This window comes from Heteronotia binoei, chromosome 15 (assembly GCF_032191835.1).
Source record: "Heteronotia binoei isolate CCM8104 ecotype False Entrance Well chromosome 15, APGP_CSIRO_Hbin_v1, whole genome shotgun sequence".
Classification (NCBI taxonomy): Eukaryota; Metazoa; Chordata; class Lepidosauria; order Squamata; family Gekkonidae; genus Heteronotia; species Heteronotia binoei.
The window spans coordinates 46,059,619-46,079,836 of record NC_083237.1 but is presented as its reverse complement, the minus strand read 5'-3'; the positions used below and the strand labels follow the sequence as shown (position 1 = coordinate 46,079,836).

Here is a 20,218-nt window from a genome sequence, read left to right as displayed (position 1 = left end):
AGCAAAAGTTTGAAGACACCCCCTTCCTCCAGGGCTGTGTGTATGCTGCAATTCTGCTGGAGCACAAGATGGAATATTGAGATGAAAATCTCAGCTTTTATATAAGAGGAAGTTTCTAGCCTTCATGACTGGGAAGAGTTGTGTGGACAATGTTTACAGATGTCAGAGGAGGTGGCTGAATGAGATTTCCAATGGTAGGACTTCAGCAGCAACATATCCTCTCTCCCTGACTAACAGAATCCATTATTGCAATGCAGTGAAAAATGCAGAAACACAAAATGCAGATATGTTTGCTTTGCATAATCCATACAGGTTGCAGAATCCTGCTTTTCTTGTCACTGAATATTAACATTACTTTTAAAGAAGGGAGTATACACAGCTCAGCAGGCACTTGGCCCATTTGTCTCTAATACTCAGAGCTACACCACATTTACCCTGAAACTGACTCTGCTTCTGTGACACACAATCACACACTCAAGAGCCTCACAAAAGCCACCACTCTCTCCTGCAGACCCTCTTCAACTCAATAACTCTCTCCAACTGCTTCCAACTGCCACAGTTCGACCGTTAGAAGCAGTTGTCCAATCATAGTGAGTTCCGTGACCTGTCACTCACTGAGAATTTCATCATGCACTGTCTCTTATTCATGCATAAGCTTGCAGCCCATCACAGCATCTCTCTCCAGTCTAGAAATATTGTAGAGAGCTGCAGGCACACTGCTGCAATTGTTAGATAGTGCCAAGTGCATAAACTGGTGTTCAGATGTTCCATGTGGTAATCTGGATGGGGAAACTGTGTGGATTTATGCAGCCAGTACCCTATGCTAAGTGTACAGTGCTATCCTTCTCCAGTGTAATCCCACTGAAATCACTCTGTGTAGGATGGCCTTGTAAGTCTCCCTTTCCCCCGTGATGAATGTGCTATCATGTTGCAATGAATTTATGGCAACTCCATCAAGGAGCATTCAAGGCAACTGATTAGGCAGAGGTGGTTGGCTGTTGCCTTCCTCTGAGGAGTCCTCCTGGGTGGTCGCCCTTCCAAATACCGACTCTGCACAGCTTCCCAGATCTGATGAGATTGGGCTGTACCATGCCGCCTTCACTCCCCCTCTCCCCGTATGTCAATATATTTTGCACTCGGTATGATACGTCCCCACACACACGCTGCATTCACTGGGTGTGTGTTATTAGCTGCTGGATAAATTTAGTTTAGTTTAGTTTATTCAGTTTGTTTCCCTCCCTCCCCACTGAGGCAGGCTCAGGACAGCTCACAATATACAATAGAGTAACAATAAAAACAGTTTGGCCACCTGTGATGTGGTATTTGCATTACTAAATCAGGGGTTGTGAACCAGAATCAGAAACAATGGTTTGAAGTGCTTACAAACCATGGTTTGGCATATGACTGGCAGAATCAGAAACAATAATTTGTAGTGCATTTGCAACCATTGTTTGGCATTATTATCTGAACTGAAAACTATCTGTGGGTGAGCAGGTGGGAAACGAAATTATGGAAGCATTCTAAATTGTGGGTTGCCAGGAAACTCAAAGCATGGTTTCTGTTCCAAACTGTAGTTTGTGCAAACTTTAGCATAATTCCTGAACTATATATAACTTTTTAAAACTTCTGTGACTATTTATCATTCAAATGGCTTGGGAGAAAACTATTTTCTTCCACCCAGGAAAACAAGGATCTTCAATCACTTCGCATTCCCTGTTACCATAGGAAATGATAGTAGCTTGGCTTTTCTTCCTGGGTGTGGCTTCTATTGCTCTAGAAAACAGCACCAGTTTTGATTCTGAGAGCAGGAAGAATTGATATATGAACAAATGAATGGCTGTAGGAAATGCCAGAAACCAAATCAGATGCATTTTGGTGAAAAAGTTCTGCTGTAGGGTCCACAAGGTGGATCAGAAAGGCTGAAACCCAAACCTGTCAGGACCATGGACAGATCATTGGGCTACAAGCAAACATGAAGGCACCATGTTTTTTTTCCCTCAGCAAAGACCTGAATCTGCCAAGAAAGATTCATATGGTAGCTGTATTGATCTGAGCAGCAGAACAAAGTCTGAGTCCAGTGTTCTTATCTACCCGTGGTGGCTGAGGCACTAACCCTCTGAATCCCAGACCCAGAAGACAACATCAGGGGAAGGCCTCAGCCTCTGTGCCTTGTTGTTCACCCTCCAAAGGAAATGGTTGGCCACTGTGTGATCAGGATGCTGGACTAGATGGGCCATTGATCTGATCCAGCAGAGCTCTTCTTATGTTCTTATTAGGGAAGGCCTCGGCCTCTATGCCCTGTTGTTGACCCTCCAGAGGAACTGGCTGGCTACTGTGTGAGAAGGGATGATGAACTAGATGAACCATTGGTCTTATCCAGCAAGGCTCTTCTTGTGTTCTTATGATGGCAAAAAAAAAATTAGTTGAATAAATGCTTCTTGCCTAATATTCATTCATGCGTGCATGTAATTTATACCCCGCCCTACCCCAAAAATGGGCTCAGGGTGGCTTACATCAAAAAGCCAACAAAATAAAAACAGTAAACAATAATTATATCAACCATCAGTAACAAAAAAGCCATGCCTTGTGTCAGAAAAACATACATATAAGCAGGGGTGGAATTCTAGCAAGAGCTCCTTTGCATATTAGGCCACACACCTCTGATGTAGCCAGTCCTCCAAGAGCTTACAGGCTCTTTTTGTAAGCTCTTGGAGGATTGGCTACATTAGGGGTGTGTGGCCTAATATGCAAAGGAGCTCCTGCTAGAATTCTACCCTGCATATAAGTAACCCCAGGAGCTCCAGTGGCACTGTACACCTGTGGCACTATCATCCAAAGTCCAGCCCTCATTCTATCATTTTTTTCCCTCTCTTAGGAATGACATGTCAAGCCAGGACCTCCTACACAGAAGATGAAGTTCTCTGGGGCCACCGGTTCCTGCCAGTGATGTCTTTGGAAGACGGGTTCTTTCGGGTGGATTATTCTCAGTTCCACGCCACCTTTGAAGTTCCAACTCCTCCGTACAGCATCAAGGAGCAGGAGGAAAACTTGGCACTTCCGTCGCCTTTGAACACCCCGATGGGGAGCAACCGAAGTAGAAGAGACAAGATATCCTCGCTGGATGGCCTGGATATTTTTGAAGAGAAGAGTGGCAGACTTCCCAGCAAATTGAAGAGACTTTGCTCGGGGAAGGAGGATCTCCAGAGAGGGGTCTTGAGTCTTTGTTCCAGCAACGTCGAGAAAGCCTGCAGCACTGGTGACCTCCTCAAGATCCAGCAGATCAGCTCCGTTTGCAGCATAGAGGATGGCGGAGAAAAGGTCAAATCCGCAGCCTTCAAAACCAAATCTGAGCTCTTGGCTCGATCCACCGGGAACCTTGAATTTCAACAAAAGCCCCAAGTCATGCGCACCTTGGGAGCAGGATTAGACGATCATTTGCCTGCCAAGCTACGGAAAATGAACTCCAGTCTTTTTACCTAAAGTACAGCCACGACCGGACCCGGCTGCCTTTCAAACGCCTCAGTCTCTCGGATTATGCCTGTGAATTTCTGGACCATGGCCTTGTGACCAGAGTCGACCCCATTTACACTAGCATAGCTTTCACTTGCAACAGACTGTAGTGGTTGTGTGAGAGGATTTTGGAGCAGAGGAAAGATCTCCAGCTGGTTCTGTCAGTTTCGAATTCTGTAGCGCCGCTTGTCTTCCTTTTAACCCATGCCCATTTCGCACCAGTCCCTCTCTTGTCCCCATCTTTAAAGAACCAGATTGGAAGCCATTCTTCTATAATAAAAATTATTCTGAGAATATATTTCCCCCCCTTGTGGCTGAGTAGTAGAGCTCGGGCTTTCCATGCATGCAGAAGGTACTGGGTTTGATTTCTGGCATCTCCAGTAACAGGTGTTGAGGGATGCCCAGAACCTGGAAGAGTTTCTGCCAATCAGAGTAAACAGCAATGAACTAGATGGACCAGTCCTGGACTCTGTATGAAGCAGCTGCAGTTTGTTCCTTCCAGGTTGCATGGCAGAGTCATTACAGAAACCTGAGCATCTTCCTAGAAAGAAAGATCTGCCCACCTCTGCCTTGAGAATATCCCATGAACACAGGTCAAAACAGTTTCTGAAACTGATAAACAGGGTTATAACTTTATAAGTTTACTCGGGTGCCTCTTCTGGACCTTATTCCAGTATTCCATATCCAACTGTATTCACTCACTTTCACTGTTGAGGTTGCATATCTGTGAACAGAATTACGGGCCTCCTGCAGTCGTTACAAAAAAACCCCCCTCAAGTTTTCAGTCATCATTTATAGCAGCAAAGTTAGACTTAAATGTTTGTTTTCAGAGTTGAGGGGGTAAAGTTGGTTTTGGCCATCCCACATCTGATGACAAATTACAGACAATTCCTCAGACTTAGAAAAGTAGCATGTCAATAAGGAGTGTAAGTTAGAATCTTTGGGTGCATTCACACTACACTAACAAATGCATTTTACATCCAGATTTTTACTGTGTAAGGATAGCAAAAATCCGGATGCAAAACGCATTAGTCAGTGTAGTGTGAATGCACCCTTTTACTCTCATGTTAGGAACTGTTTTGTATAGAAGAGTGTTTGAGCATTCTGGTCTGTTCCTGCAGACAAAAATTGGGAATTGTTTTTGAAAAAAGCAAAGGTTTCACCTGTCATCCGCTGTTTGTGAGAGCTAGGCTTGAGTGAGCAACTCTGAAGGCAGAAAGAAGGCTCGGCAAGAATTTCCAAACACAGAAACAGAAGGCGGCTGGAGGCACACACCATTTCAACCTTTACAGACACTCCCCGTCTAAAACTGAACTGGCCCCACTGCAGACTCTCTAGTAGGACTCTCACCATAGAGGTGTTAAGGACCCCACATCGCAGCACCCACAAAAAAATCATGGCCAATGGCTGTATTTGATTTTTAGTATATTGGGCTGTGTGTCCATTTGGTCAGGGGTCCCCAATATGATGCTTGAGACCTTTCCTGGCACCCACCAAGTGTTTTTAGAAAGCAGGGGCAGGTGGGGGCTTCTGATTAGCCACAGCACAGAGATCTTCACTGCTTGAATGAAGGTAAGCTATATATTCCTGAGCCATGACAAAAATATGTGAATTGGAGGCTAAAAATCTATGTTCTAGCTCACGCTAACTCAGCTTAGAGGGAACACTGGTAGCTTCCCACCCTTCCTTCTTGCACTACAGAGGGAAGGGAAATAGGTAGAAAACTTTCCAGAAAAAAAGTCCACAATGAAATGCTAAGGGTCTTCTAGAAGAAGAAGAAGATATTGGATTTATATCCCGCCCTCCACTCCAAAGAGTCTCAGAGCAGCTCACAATCTCCTTTACCTTCCTCCCCCACAACAGACACCCTGTGAGGTGGGTGGGGCTGGAGAGGGCTCTCACAGCAGCTGCCCTTTCAAGGACAACCTCTGCCAGAGCTATGGCTGACCCAAGGCCATGCCAGCAGGTGCAAGTGGAGGAGTGGGGAATCAAACCCAGTTCTCCCAGATAAGAGTCCGCACACTTAACCACTACACCAAACTGGATCTAAACCCACCTTTGTCTTGCACTGAATGTAAGTGTTCATGTAGCACAGAAGATTGAACAGAATCAGGATACATTCTTGTCCTGGTAGACTTTGCATTCTTATTTGCCACCCAATTTGCAACCCAACAGAAGAAGAAGAGATTGGATTCATACCGCGCCCTTCACTCAAAGTCTCAGGGCAGTTTACAATCTCCTTCCCTTCCCACAGCAGACACCCTGTGACGTAGGTGGGGCTGAGAGAGCTCTGAGAGAACTGCTCTTGAGAATGCAGCTCTTTCAAGAACTGTGGCTGATCCAAGGTCGCCCAGCAGCTGCATGTGGAGGAGAAATGGGGAGTCAAACCCAGTTCTTCCAGATTAGAGTCTGCACTCTTAACTACTACACCAAACTGGCTCAATAAAATGTCCTCATTCAGTAGCTTTGTTATTATCAACTTCAGTGCCCTGATAGGCTGCCATTGCAACTCCTGCCCAACTAATCACACTGAGGAAAACATCTTCTCAAGCCTCCTGCAACGAAGAGAGTGTACATTCAGCTCCAGAAAAGAGTTAGTGTGAGCTAGCTCACAGTTTTTTAGCCTTTGGCTCACACATTTTTATCTTAGCTCAGAAAAATGGCCCCCAAGCAAACTATGTTATGCAGTAGCTTGCAACTTTAAAGCCAGTAGCTCGCAAAGTAGTATTTTTGCTCACAAGACTCCACAGCTTAGAACAGGGGTGGCCAAACTTGCTTAATGTAAGAGCCACAAAGAATAAACATCAGATGTCTGAAAGCCACAAGACATGAATGTCAGATGCTTGAGAGTCGCAAAAAAGGGAGGAAATAGATTTGGGGGGGTGAGGTGCAAAGAAAGCAACTTTAATTTTAAACACATTCTCCAAGCCCCCCACAGCCAGCCAGTGGGGCGGTGGGGCTTTGAGAGCCACACAATATGTGTGAAAGAGCCACATGGGGCTCACGAGCCACAGTTTGGCCACCCCTGGCTTAGAAGGACTATTGATTCACACTACACTAAATGTTTTGCAGCTGGATTTTTCCTGTATAAGAATAGCAAAAATCCAGTTGCAAAATGCATCATTTTGTGTAGTGTGAATGCACCCAATGACAGGACATTTTGGAGGTCATTAATTCATAGGGCCATGATAAGTTGGACGCAATTTGATGGCACATCACAGGCATGACCCAATTACTTGCCTGCATCTGCTCTTCACCTCCAAAGGAGGACTTGGTCAAAGGTGTCCCAAGTTTTTGAGAAAGAGAGCACGATGCATTCCTTAAGCATGAATTACAGGGGCACACAGATGTCTTCACACAGTCCTTCCGGGCTGCCCAGCAATCCAGATGCTTTGGGTTATTTTTGGTTCACTGTGTTTCTCAGTCTTTACTATTAGCAATCCAGCATGTAAGGCGGTATCGCAGGGGTTTCCCCCGTTGAGACACACACACAGGCCACGTCTGCCAAATTGTGGTAAGTTTTTTTAGCCTTTCATTTCATTCTCTTTAAATCTTTCCAAACTGAGTATTGCTCTTCTGTTCCATAGGAGTACTAATATAATTTTAAAGGGGGGAGGGGAAGAATCATGAATATGCAACCTTTCTTCTGCAACAGCGTCTTTCCAGTTCCTGAACACTCTTTCCTTTTTTTTTTCCTTTTCCTTCTCTCCACTCTCTTAGGATATCGCCTCTGTGTCAGACTTGTCAGCAAGGACACAAAGAGAAGCATTCTTAGGGGACATCCCCCCCTCCCCATTGCAACACTCCACCTGCACATCAAAAGACAAGCAGTGGCTTTACATGCTAGTGGGTCTTACCTGCGGGCAGTCATCTGCACTGCCAGGTTTAATTTCTTTTGTTGGAGTGCACTCTCAAGACCAAAGCTCTTCCCAGGCAGGGACATTCCAGGGTCCATCAACAGCTGGAAGGAGAGGATGAGACTGGAAGACCAACCTGGGATGCCCCCCCACCCCCCACTGCCATCTCTAGCAACTGATAGCTGCAGATCCTGAGTGTTCATCCAAGACCCAAACAGATGCTGTTGTATTTGGCAACACTTCTTTCACTGTGTAGGGCGGGGGGGGGAGAATGAAAATGTATCTTAGCCATTGGCTTTAATTTTTTTTTTAATGGAGATTTAAGTTTGGATTCTATGACAGGGTTCCACATATGCTAGGCAGCCTCTTCCACAGAATACAAGTCCTCTTCCGCTAGCAGTTCTGTTTATACAAAGCCTCATTGAAAACTATTGATCTTGTTCAAAGAGGACAGGAAGCACACTCCACAGCAGAGGAGACCCAGCGTGCATGTGAAGAAGACTGCAGATTTATACCTCACCCTTGTCTCTGAATCAGAGACTCAGAGTAGCTTACAATCTCCTATATCTTCTCCCTGCACACAAGACACCCTGTGAGGTGGGTGGGGCTGAGAGGGCTCTCACAGCAGCTGCCCTTTCAAGGACAACCTCTGCCAGAGCTATGGCTAACCCAAGGCTGCTCCAGCAGGTGCACGTGGAGGAGTGGGGAATCAAACCTGGTTCTCCCAGATAAAAGTCCACGCACTTAACCACTACACCAAACTGGCTCTCTTATATCACACCCTTCACTTGGAGTGTCAGAGTGGCTTACAATCTCTCTCCCTCCCTCTCCCCACAACAGACACCACGTGAGGTAGGTGGGGTTGAGAGAGGTATTTCGAGATCTGCTCTTGAGAGAACAGCTCTGAGAGAACTGTGACTGACCCAAGGTCACCCAGCAGCTGCATGGGGGGGGAGGAATGGGGAATTAAACTCAGCTCTCCCAGATTAGGGAGACTACCCAGAATGGGAAACTACCTAGCAGTTCCAGGGTCACTATGCAGAGGGAGGCAATACCAAACCTCCTCTGTTGGTCTCTTCCCTTGATGACTCTGCAGGGTTGTGCAAGTTGGCTGTGATTTTATGGCACTTTACACATGCACATCCAATTCCCTTGACCAGTATATCTTTTTGGGGATGTTAAACTTAGACCTGTGTTCAGGTTTCATAGCTGAATTCCAGCCTCTTCGTGTCTCATTTGGCACAAAAATGACCTATGTGGGCTGGCCTTTGAGACTGGTATGTGGCTTAGGCAGGGGTCATTTTGTAGAAAAATAGGTGGTGGAGCTCATTAGTATAACTCATTAACATATGCTACCCCCCCCCCCTGTCAAGAGGCCAGCAAGCCACCCACTGCCCAAAATCGCATGAGAAGTGGAGAAAGGGTGACGTGGGCTTCTCCAGGGGTTAATGAGGGCTGCTGGGGGTGTGGCAAAGCCCCTGGTGACTGGCTGGCTGGCTGCCCACTCTCCTAATCCAAGGATTGTTATGCAGCTGCACCTACTATGCAATGGACAAGGTAGGTGGGGAGGAGGGGAGGCTGTCAGAAAGGTTCACGAGCTGTGCTCCTGTGAGCTCCTGCTGAATCTGAGGCCTGGACTTAGGCAATTTAAATTGATGTGATTTGTTTTCTACAGGGAAAGGATGACATTTTATATGACACATCTATACCTTTGCTACCTGCTCATTGGGATGGGTTGAACAAGAAACCTAATTAAATAAACCACAGGCTTAAAGGCGGTGAGAAGAGTCAGTGTTAGTCTAATTCATTCCAATGCAATCATTGGAGTTCATGACCAGCATCCTGGTGATTATCACCAACCAGACGGCAATCAAACCGAAATCCTGTTTTCTGTTCCGGGGCCGAAAATTTTAAGGTGGACCTTTGATCAGCTTCTGTTAGAAGAGAGTGCACTGCAGACTCGAGAGAGTATTTGTGAAAACTGATTTATTTCCAAATTTATTTCCATTCACTCCCAAAGCTGGGTGATTCCAGTGGCCGATGCTTGTAAAAACAGCAAGATTGCTGTAACCAGGGCTTTTTTTGAGCAGGAACACACAGAAACACAGTTCTAGCTGGCTTGGTGTCAGGAAAAGGAAAGGAAAAGTCCCCTGTGCAAGCACCCGTCATTTCCAAAGCTGGGGTGACATTGCTTTCACAGCATTTTCACGGCAGACTTTTTACGGAGTGGTTTGCCATTGCCTTCCCCAGTCATCTACATTTTCCGCCCAGCAAGCTGGGTACTCATTTTACTGACCTCAGAAGGATGGAAGGCTGAGTCAACCTTGGGCCGGCTACCTGAACCCAGCTTTCACCGGGAATCAAACTCGGGTCATGAGCAGAGCTTAGGACTGCAGTACTGCAGCTTTAACTCTCTGCGCCACGGGGCTTTTCTTTGTCAGTCTAAGAAGTTCCTGCTGGGCTTTTTCTACAAAAAAGCCCATGTGAAATAATGGTGACATTAGGAGGTGTAGCCTAATATGCAAATGAGTTTCTGTTGGGCTTTTACTACCAAAAAAGCACTGGCTATAACCTTCTTTCAGCAGCTACCCATACACAGAGAGGCAAACGTTCCATCACACAGAAGGCAGAAGGAGGTTCTTCCCCACTCTGCATGAAACCAAAAGGTGACCGTTCGTTAGGATCCATTCCACAAAATCTCCACCCAGTCCTTGCTTCCAGTCCTTGCTTACAACAATAAACGGCTGAGTGTGAGAACGTCACCTCCTTTCCAGCTTTCGTTTTGACAAATCCTGTGGGGCTAATTCTGTTAGTCTGCTCTGGTATTTCCAAAAAAGAAAAAGTCTTGTGACACCTTAAAGCCCAACAGATTTACTGTGGCTTACGTCTTGCAAGCTGAAGCCACCAGCGGTCTTGAAGGTGCCATGAGAGGCTGTTAGCATCTTTCATTCTGTGAGCGGCAGCAGAGATGTGCCTCCCCGCTGAGCAGACATTTCTTTGTCGCAGATGATAATAATACAACACGTGTTACTAGAATGGGCCAGGGGAGGTCAGGAGGAACAGGTAGGGCAGCTGTAGCTATGAACCGCAAAAAGAAAAAGAAACGGATGCTGGAGAGGGAATGTATGGTGAGGGGTTCCCTCTGGTGGTAGACATTTACAACTGCAGGAAGAAAAATATTATTAGACTAAACATGACAGGGAATCCACAGAAAATGTTAACTGGCCCAGTGTTTCTACACTGCAGATCTTCTGTGCGCTATTAGAAATCTGCAAAAATTTTGCACCTGCTGGAATGGTCTTGGGTCAGCCAGAGCTCTGGCAGAGGTTGTCCTTGAAAGGGCAGCTGCTGTGAGAGCCCTCTCAGCCCCACCCATCTCACAGGGTGTCGTGGGGGAAGAAGATACAGGAGATTGTAAACCGCTCTTAGTCTCTGATTCAGAGAGAAGAGCGGGGTATAAACCTGCAGTTCTTCTTCTTAAACCAGAATTTGCAACCCTCTTTTCACATGGAAGCTGTGCCCAGCAAATGCATTGTTACCATTCCTGGGTTGTGTTCTACTACCTTTTAGACCTGGGGCTGTTCAAATATATCAGAATATCTCCCTGTGCCTCATTCCACAAGGTGGGAACCGTTATTGAACAGGATCGGGCTGTGGTCAACACCAAGTGAACCAGGTAGATAACCTGCAGTTGGCATCCAGGGACATATGGGTCTCCACGGCAGAAGACAGGGAAGCTCGACTACACAATGCCTTTCGTCCTGTGGATTCTTTTAAGAAGACTGCAGTCTTTTGGGGGAGACCAACGCAGCAGGAGGAAGGTTTCCTCACAGGCTATTTTTCCTCCCCCAAATTCAAGTCGTGTTGACTCCTTATAGATACAGTTAGCATTTTCATGGTAGAAAGGAACTTGGGAAAAGGAAAATGCTGCAGGAAAATAGCCCAATGTTCCCTCTAAGCTGTGGAGTCTTGTGAGCAGAAATTCTACTTTATGAGCTACTAGCATTAAAGTTGTGAGCTACTGCATAAATTAGTGTGCTCTGGGGCCATTTTTCGTGAGCTAAGACAAAAATGTGTAAGCCAGAGGCGAAAAAATTGTGAGCTAGCTCACACAAACTCAGCTTAGAGGGAACACTGCCAAGGGCAAAGCATTAGTGTCTTCCTCCCCTTTATCACCTGTGGAACTCATGGCAACATGGTCTCCTAAAGAAGCAATAGCCAGTTCTGCTTAGCGACTGCAACGCTGCTGCATCAGATGCCCTCCAGCCCTACTCTGGGACTCTCCTAGTCTGTGCAACTTTCATTTGTTCATTTTAGTGTCTTTGTAACCTCCCTCTTCTTCCCAGCAACTCAGGAGACATGATTTCCTGTCCTCCACTTGATCTTCACAACAACCCTGAAAAGTAAATTCGCCCAACAGAGAATGACTGACCCAAGATCGCCCAGTCAGTTTTAGGACAAGCAGGGATTTGAACCCAGGCCTCCCCATCCTAATCACCATGCTATGCCACGCCACAGCATTTAAGCAGCTTTGTTTAGTGCAAACCAAAAACAGTTTCCTTTGAGATTTGTGGAATGATAACGTAACTGCATTGTCCCACCTTGGAACAGATCTTTGCCCAAAATTTTCTAGAGCAGATGCTATTTAGGATGATCTAACTAAGCCTCTTTAGAACCTACCCCAGTGGAAAATCATAATTTGCAAATCCTGTCCTCAAATCTCCAAACAGCTGAGAACCTCTCTGCTCGTCACCTCTGATGTGTGAAAATTGAGTGTTTTCCCCTCCCTAAATTGATCCAAAAAGGTCACAGCAGCACTCACAGCTGGGCAATACTTGTTTTCCCACTGAGAAGAGTTTTCATTCCTATAGAGGAGATGGTTAAGATGGGCCAGGAGCCAACCTCCAAACTTATTTTCAATGCATGTAGAGGAGATGGTGTGACACGGATCAGTGGTCTTTTATTACTGAAGAGCCACACTACATCAACATTCAGGGAAAGAGAGCGACGAAAAGCCCAAACGAGAAAGGCCATTTGCATCACTGAAACTATACAAACTTGACATTGTTGGGAACTGACATAGGGTTGCCAGCTTCCAGTTGGGGCCTGGAAATCTCACACTGACTGATCTCCAGCTGTCAGAGTTCAGGTCCTCTGTAGAAAATGAGCTACTTGAAGGGCACTTTGTGTAATTAGTAGACTGATCAAAGCCACCAAGTAACACGTTGTCTTTCAGTTTGCAAAAATAGATTACAAAAGTTGTGCGCAACACAAAATAAGTGATACACTACTGATAAAGCTCAGTGGTGCTAGGACCTTTTAAAGTAACAGAAACCCCAAAGGGGCTGGCTGCTTGGAACGCTGGACTCTACGACACTGTACCATGCTGAAGCCCCTCCCCTCCCCAAACCCTGCCCTCACCCGAATCCATCCCCAAAGTCTCCAGGTATTTTCCAACACAGACCTGGCAACCCTACATACATAAAGTTTCTGCAAGCTAAACACTGGTTGCTGCGAGTCCTTTATTATAAAGCCACACACGCATCATCTCGCAGGAGGTCATAAATTTGAACAACGGCACACTGCGCAATTATCTTAGCCCACTGACGTAAATCAGCACACGGTTTGCACTTAGATTACTGCAAACCCTTCACCTCTACCCTTTCCCTTCGTGTAAAGCAACTCTAAGAAGTCCTTTAGCTAGGGTTGCCAACCTCAAGGTGGGGCCTGGAGATCTCCCAGAACTACGGCTGATCTACAGACATTGCTTCCCCTGGAGCAAATGGATGCTTTGGAAGTTGGACGTGGCATTATACCTCCCTGAGATCCCTCCCCCCCTCAAACCCCATTCTCCCAGGCTCCACCCCCAAAATCTCCAGGAATTCCCCAACTCAGAGCCGGCAACCCTACACTTACTCCTTCAACATACCTTTTCTTTTTTCAAGAGCCATGTTTGGGTCCCTATATCCTGCAGACCCCTGCTGCGAGATGGCCAAACACCAGTGTCTTTGTAACATGTGAATCAGATGCAATGGGCACCTTCCTCCATTTCGGGCTCATTTGTCAGCCTCTATCCCAGTCTGTGCTCCAGGCCCTGTTTTACTGCAGGCATCACAGCTGGAACACAGCTCTCCCAAAAGTCTTCCGTTATCATGGCTACAGTTTAAAATCTTGAAAACAACTGTGATAAATGGGCTCCTTTGGCTTTTAATTCTGCGCAAAATACTTCAGTGTGGTCTTTCCATCAAGAACTCATTTTCATAGTCAGGGCCCTGAGTGCATCTTCAAGGCAAAACAGTCTGAAATAAGTTTGGTGGTTAATTTACCATACCGGAGAGAAATCACTTTGTCCATCAACTCCGCCTCCGCCTCCCAAACCTCAATGGCTTACAAAAAGAACCTGAACGCCCTTCAATTTCCTGCCTCCTCCCAAAGATTATTGGAAATGTGAAGTGAGGTTTGCAAAAAAGCAAGCCCGTTTGCCATTCTGGTGTTTTCTCCCTGCCTGGCCTGCACCTGCATATAACACAGGGTTGCCAACTCTAGCTTGAGAAATTCTTGAAGATCTGGAGGTAGAGTCTGGGCATTCCACAGGATCATAGAATCATAGAGTTGGAAGGGACCTCCGGGATCATCTAGTCCAACCCCCTGCACAATGCAGGAAACTCACAAATACCTCCCCTTAAATTCATAGGATCTTCATTGCTGTCAGATGGTCATCTAGCCTCTGTTTAAAAACCTCCAAGGAAGGAAAGCCCACCACCTCCTAAGGAAGCCTGTTCCACTGAGGAATTGCTCTGTCAGGAAGCTCTTCCTAATGTTAAGCCAGAAACTCTTTTGATTTAATTTCAGCCCATTGGTTCTGGTCCTACCTTCTGGGGCCACAGAAAACAATTCCACAGCATCCTCTATGTGACAGCCCTTCAAGTACTTGAAAATGGTGATCATATTGGTTCTTAGCTGCCGCCTCTCCAGGCTAAACATCCCCATCTCCTTCATCCTTTCCTCATAGGACTTAGTCTCCAGACCCCTCACCATCTTTGTCGCCCTCCTCTGGACCCATTACAGTTTGTCTATATCCTTCTTAAAATGTGGTGCCCAAAACTGAACACAATACTCCAGGTGAGGTCTTACCAGAGCAGAGTAAAGCGATACCATCACTTCACGTGATCTGGACACTACTGTTGATACAGCCCAAAATTGCATTTGCCTGTATGTGGTACCACGTACAGGATGCCAGGGGTCTCCAGCCTTTCTGAGCCTGTGGGCACATTTGGAATTCTGACATGGCATGGTGGGTGCAGCAACAAAATGGGGCTGTTGTTGTTCAGTCGCACAGTCGAGTCCGACTCTTTATGACCCCATGGACCAAGTTACACCAGGTCTTCTACCATCCTCCGAAGTCCGTTCAAATTCATGTTAGTCACATCAGTAATACTGTCTAGCCACCTCATCTTTTGCCATCCCTTTCTTCTTTTACTTTCTGTCTTTCCCAATATCAGGATCTTCTCCAGTGAGTGCTCCCTTCTCATTCGAGGGCCAAAGTATTTGAGCTTCAGCTTCAGCATCTGGCCTTCCAGGGAACAGTCAGGGTTGATTTCCCTTAGGACTGACTTATTTGATCTTCTTGCAGTCCAAGGGACTCTCAAGAGTCTTCTCCAGCACCACAGCTCGAAAGCATCTATTCTTCTGTGCTCGGCCTTCCTTATGGTCCAGCTCTCACAGCTATACATGACTACTGGGAATACCATCGCTTTGACTATACAGACTTTTGTTGGCAGAGTGATGTCTCTACTTTTTATTATACTGCCTAGGTTTGCCATAGCCGACCTCCCAAGGAGCAAACATCTTTTAATTTCATGGCTACAGTCACCATCTGCAGTGATCCTGGATCCCAGGAATGTGAAGTCAGTCACTACTTCAGTGTTTTCAGAGGGGTGAGAAGGTGACAGTTTCCTAGGCCACCTAGAAAGTTCCTGACAGAGCCAAGAAGTTAAAGGAACACTGCCCTGCATCCCAAGATCATTTTCCACACAACCTTCTCATCCTGTAATGTCTGAAGTGTGATGCCTCAACTGGCCAGAATGTTCATTTGCATTGAAAAGATCACTCCGTGTGTCCCCTCAGCTGGCATGAAAGGAACTCAAAGACAAGGTAACCTTCCCCAGTATTTCACCACAGCACCACACCAGCTAACAGAAGGCCTGACAGGACTGTGTGCAGGGTAGTTAACTGACCCCAGTGTGTGTGTGGTGCCCAAAGGAACCATAGCACCTACCAAGGGGTTTCCTGGCTCCCACTTCATTAAAACACCTGTTCCCTAAAGCAAAGAACCAGTCCTGGATTTCCACATCACTGGAGCATAGGGTTGCCAGCTCTGGGTTGGGAACTACCAGGGAGCAGAGTCTGGGGAGGGGAGGGACTTCAGTGGGGTATAATGCCCGTAGAGACCACCTTCCAAAGTGGCCATTTTCTCCAGGTGACCTGATCTCTGTTGCCTGGAGATCAGTTATAATCCCAAAATGTTTCCAGCCACCACTTGGAAGTTGGCAACCTTATCAGGAGGTGTTCCAGAAGGCACTACGCTTTGGGTCTGTAGGGAACACCCATCCAGAAACAGCTGCCTCCATTGCAAGAGGATGCTTGACTATCACTATCTATCAGCCATACCATAAAAACCCTTGGACATATTTCTCCCCCTGGTACATTTGTCAGGGACTAGATGTACTCCCAGCAGACAGGCTCAGTGGCACATAAGCAGCCTTGCATATTGAAGAGACTGGGTTCAGTCTCAGGAATAACCAGCAAAAAGGATCTCAGGTTGCAGTTCTTGAGAAAGACCTTTCTGTCCTTAAGAGATTGGAAGACTGCCGCCAATCTCTGACCGTTTTCGCACACAGCTTATCTCGCAGTCACAATCCTGTTCCCTCCGCAGCATCTGTCGGATTTCCCACCATCTGCGCCGAAGTTACAGGAAGTGCTGCAGCTTTTGTGTAGCAAACGTAAACCGCTAAAACCCAGTTTACGTTTGCTACGCAAAAGCCGTGGCACTTCCTGTAACTCCGGCACAGATGGTGGGAAATCCGACAGATGCTGCAGAGGGAACAGGATTGTGATTGCGAGGTGAGCTGTGTCTCTGTAAGCAGGTCTCATTTTGGGCAGGAGCTCCAGAACCTCTAAATTTTATCATTCTTTCTTTTTTAACGCCCCCCCACCCAAAAAAACCCTTCCTTCTGGATTTTATTGTTCAAACCCCTGTGTGAGAATTTTGCTGAACTCTAAGATTTGACAAACTTTCTAAAACTTCTCCCCACCCCCCCAAAAAATGGGAAAATAACCAAAACATATAAAGCAGACAGATAGAAAACTTCCTCATGCCACTGAGGCCACATAGGAAAAAGTAATTTTAAAAGTACAATGGGAGTAAAGTTTTATTATATAACAATTATAATTCAAGCAGCATTTTAACGTAGATGCTGAGTACACCTTCCAGTGATGTCAGGGGTGTGTGGCATAGGCAAATGAGTTGTGCTAATGAGTTCCAGTGCCTCTTTTTCTATTAAATGACTCCTTTCTGTAGGCAATACCGTACTAGATAGATTAGCGCCCAAATGAACGTATGACGCTGCCTTTTACTGAATCAGGCCAGCATTGTCTATTCAAACAATTGTCTATTCAGTATTGTCACAGACAAAAGTCTTCCACACGAACTGTGAGCTGATCTTTTAACCAGAGATACCGGGGATTGAACCTGGGACCTTGTGCATATGAAAAGATGCTCTAATGCTGAACTACAGCCCCTGCTGGAAGGCAGCTTTACATGCTCCCATGAGCCCATGTAGTCTCTGCCAACTTATTCACTTATTACCCCATACTGGGCGCTCTCCATTCACCATTTATCATTCTGTTAGATAGCAGCCATCATGAAGCAGTCCACATCCCATATGGGGTGGGCCCAACCAGCTTTTCCACTGGTGAAATGCATAGGAAGGCCCTCCCTGACCATCCAAAAAAGCTATGTTGGGAGATCATGAAACCTGCATGGGTGGGCAGGGCACTGTAATCCATCAGGTGAGATTGAGGAAGGCTTTTTTTTTTGGTAGCAGGAACTCCTTTGCATATTAGGCCACACACACCCCTGATGTAGCCAATCCTCCAAGAGCTTACAAGGCTCTTAGAACAGGGCCTCCTGTAAGCTCCAGGAGGATTGGCTGCATCAGGGAGGTGTGGCCTAATATGCAAAGGCATTCCTGCTACAAAAATAAAAGCCCTGGGATTGAGCAGATTCAACCTACTGTTGCAGGGCCAGACTGGGAGCAGGGGAACACGAAGCACTCACTGCTCCCACTTCTTAATTAATTAAATGTCAGCAACCAAATTCAAGAAGACCAGAGTAACACAATAGGAACATTTCAGTCTCAATACTTCTATGAACCATAGCATCGGCTAGGGTTACCTTAGCACCTCTTTGACAGGCTAGGATGAAAAGATGGTGCAATCATTCATACGTAATTCAAAACAAGTACAGTCTCACCCCAACACCTTTTTAGAGGGCTTGGGAGAGTATGGAGAATATCTTCCCTCTCAGAGAAAGGGAGAAGAGTAGGTAGGGACCAGTGTTCCCTCTAAGATGAGTTAGTGTGAGCTAGCCTCTGGTTCACACATTTTTGTCAGCTCAGGAAGAATGATGACAGAGCACACTAATTTATGCAGTAGCTCACAACTTTAATGCCAGTAGCTCACAAAGTAGATTTTTTGCTTACAAGACTCTGCAGCTTAGAGGGAACAATGGTAGGAACCAACTGGCAATCCATATATCTTAGGTAACAGGATCACTTAAGTAGATAGAGAACCCCAGAGTTCTTGTTAAGAATGAAGCAGAATTTGAAGAACACCAGGAAACTAGTTTCAGTGACTCAACTGCTCCTGCCATCCCCATTTCCCCTTATCTCATTTCTCCTGTGAGTCAAAGGGACCTTCAGATTCATTCCAGTTCTTCTCTTGGTTCTTCTTCCTGTTCCTCTCTGCCATGACAATGGCAGCGATGACCGTCACCAAGACAGTGACAGTGATCACCAAGACAGTGGCTGTCTCTGCCACACACAACTGGCTGTCCACAGACATTAGCGGTGAGCCAGCTAGCTGCCAGGGACTGAAACAGGTGATGTTCTCATAATCATCCACATGGAGGTGTCGCACACTCATAATCTTACCGAAAACCCGTTGGAGGTCACAGTCACAGGCCCACCTGTTGCCCGAGAGCTGGATGTGGGTACTGATGGTCTGGATATTCAGGAAGGTCTTAAATTTAAGATGAATGAGCTGATTGCCGGTCAATGCCAGAAGATTCATGTTGTGCAATGAGGTGAAGGCCTCCACCTCAATGGAGCTGATGTTGTTGTTGCTAAGCAACAGGACTTCCAGGTTCTGAAGCATGAAGAAGAAGCCATTGTGGACAATCACAAGCCGGTTAGACTGAAGGTAGAGGTGTCGGAGTCTGGACAGGCCTCGGAACGTTCCTCTCTCAATTGAAGCTACCCAATTGTGGCTCAAGTCTAGCTTTTCCAAGTTCTCCAGGTATTGCAGGCTTTCAAAACCCAAGGCTACTAAGTAGTTGTGGGCCAGTTTGAGATCTTTCAGGGAAGTCAAGTCAACCGAGAAGTCACGCGGCAGACGGACAAGGAGGTTGTGGCTGAGATCCATCCTCTCCAGGAAGCTGAGGGACCTGAAAGCTCTGGGCCAGATCTTGGCAATGGAATTGTGGGACAAGAGAAGAATCTTCATAGACCACAAGGCATCAAAGCCACTTCCTTCAAGCCCACTCAGGTTGTTATTCCTCAGGTCCAGCATCCACGTGCTATGAGGGATGCCGAGGGGAATATGGGCCAGTTGTCGGCTGTGGCAGTCCACAAAACTGGAGGATTCATAGCAGAAACACCGCTGGGGGCAAGCTTTGGAAGCATGAATCACGAGCACCTGCAGAAGGAGGACCACGATGACAAACAAGGGAGGCATGGCAAGTAGGCCAGATGGAGAAGTGACTTCTCTGACCCACCACAAAGCCTGTATGTAGACTGGCAGTGAACAGAGATCAATGGATTCCAGCACTTCTTGTTCAGAACATTGTCGGCTCCAGGGGTTGGGAGAAGAGAGTCAGATTTCTTCAGAGGAATCCAAAACAAAGAGTCCTTTGTCGAGAGGTGAACTAAGCGCTTCCTTAGACTCAAGCCTTGGAGGACAACAGGCAACTTGAGCGAATGAGAGAGAAATGGATCGGCCGGGCATGTAACTGGAGCGGCAGCACGTTCTCCAAGATGTGTCAATCATGCATTATCTTGCGTCTCCACTTACAGCTTCAGGTGCTTGGATTTTTGATAGCCACTGCCGGGCGTGGGGGAAAGCTGGGCTTTCTCAGCCGATCTTACTGGGGGAAAGCACTTAAAAGGGAAGAGAGAGAGAGAGCACAGTGAGTGGTACATTTAGAGTGGAAGGAACGGGACTATGACTTGGTTACAAATCAAGATGAGTAGTAGAACCATATTAGCCTTCTATCCTTGCGAGGTCGGTAAAATGAGTACCCAGCTTGCTGGGGGGAAAGTGTCGATGACAGGGAAAGGCAATGGCAAACCACCCCGTTGTGAAAGCAACATCACCCCAGAGTCGGAAACGACTGGTGCTTGCACAGGGGACTACCTTTACCATTTTTAGCAGTAGAAAAGAGCAAGCGTCCAGCAGCTCCTTAAAGATTAACAAAATTGGTGGCAGGGTATATAAGTCATGCTCAAGCACACTTCTTCAGATATCTTCCCTCTCATATTGTCTTAAATCTGTAATAGCTTGAATCAGGGGTG

The 20,218-nt window shown here is 46.4% G+C and overlaps 2 protein-coding genes across 2 annotated transcripts in view; one reads left to right on the top strand and one right to left on the bottom strand.

Annotated features, from left to right (window-relative positions):
- The window catches only part of LOC132584010 (G protein-activated inward rectifier potassium channel 1-like), a 42,214-nt gene extending 38,406 nt beyond the window's left edge, over positions 1-3,808 (top strand). The window contains exon 3 of the mRNA XM_060255778.1: positions 2,876-3,808. Coding sequence (XP_060111761.1) covers positions 2,876-3,480 — 605 coding nt within the window. The 3' untranslated portion in view covers positions 3,481-3,808. The remainder of the gene's footprint in view (positions 1-2,875) is intronic.
- A 14,368-nt stretch (positions 3,809-18,176) lies between these two features.
- LOC132583979 (slit homolog 2 protein-like) lies at positions 18,177-19,740 on the bottom strand. The gene has a single exon (XM_060255743.1). It carries the CDS (start codon positions 19,380-19,382, stop codon positions 18,318-18,320), a length of 1,065 nt encoding a protein of 354 aa, XP_060111726.1. The 5' UTR covers positions 19,383-19,740; the 3' UTR covers positions 18,177-18,317.
- Positions 19,741-20,218: the final 478 nt, after the last annotated feature.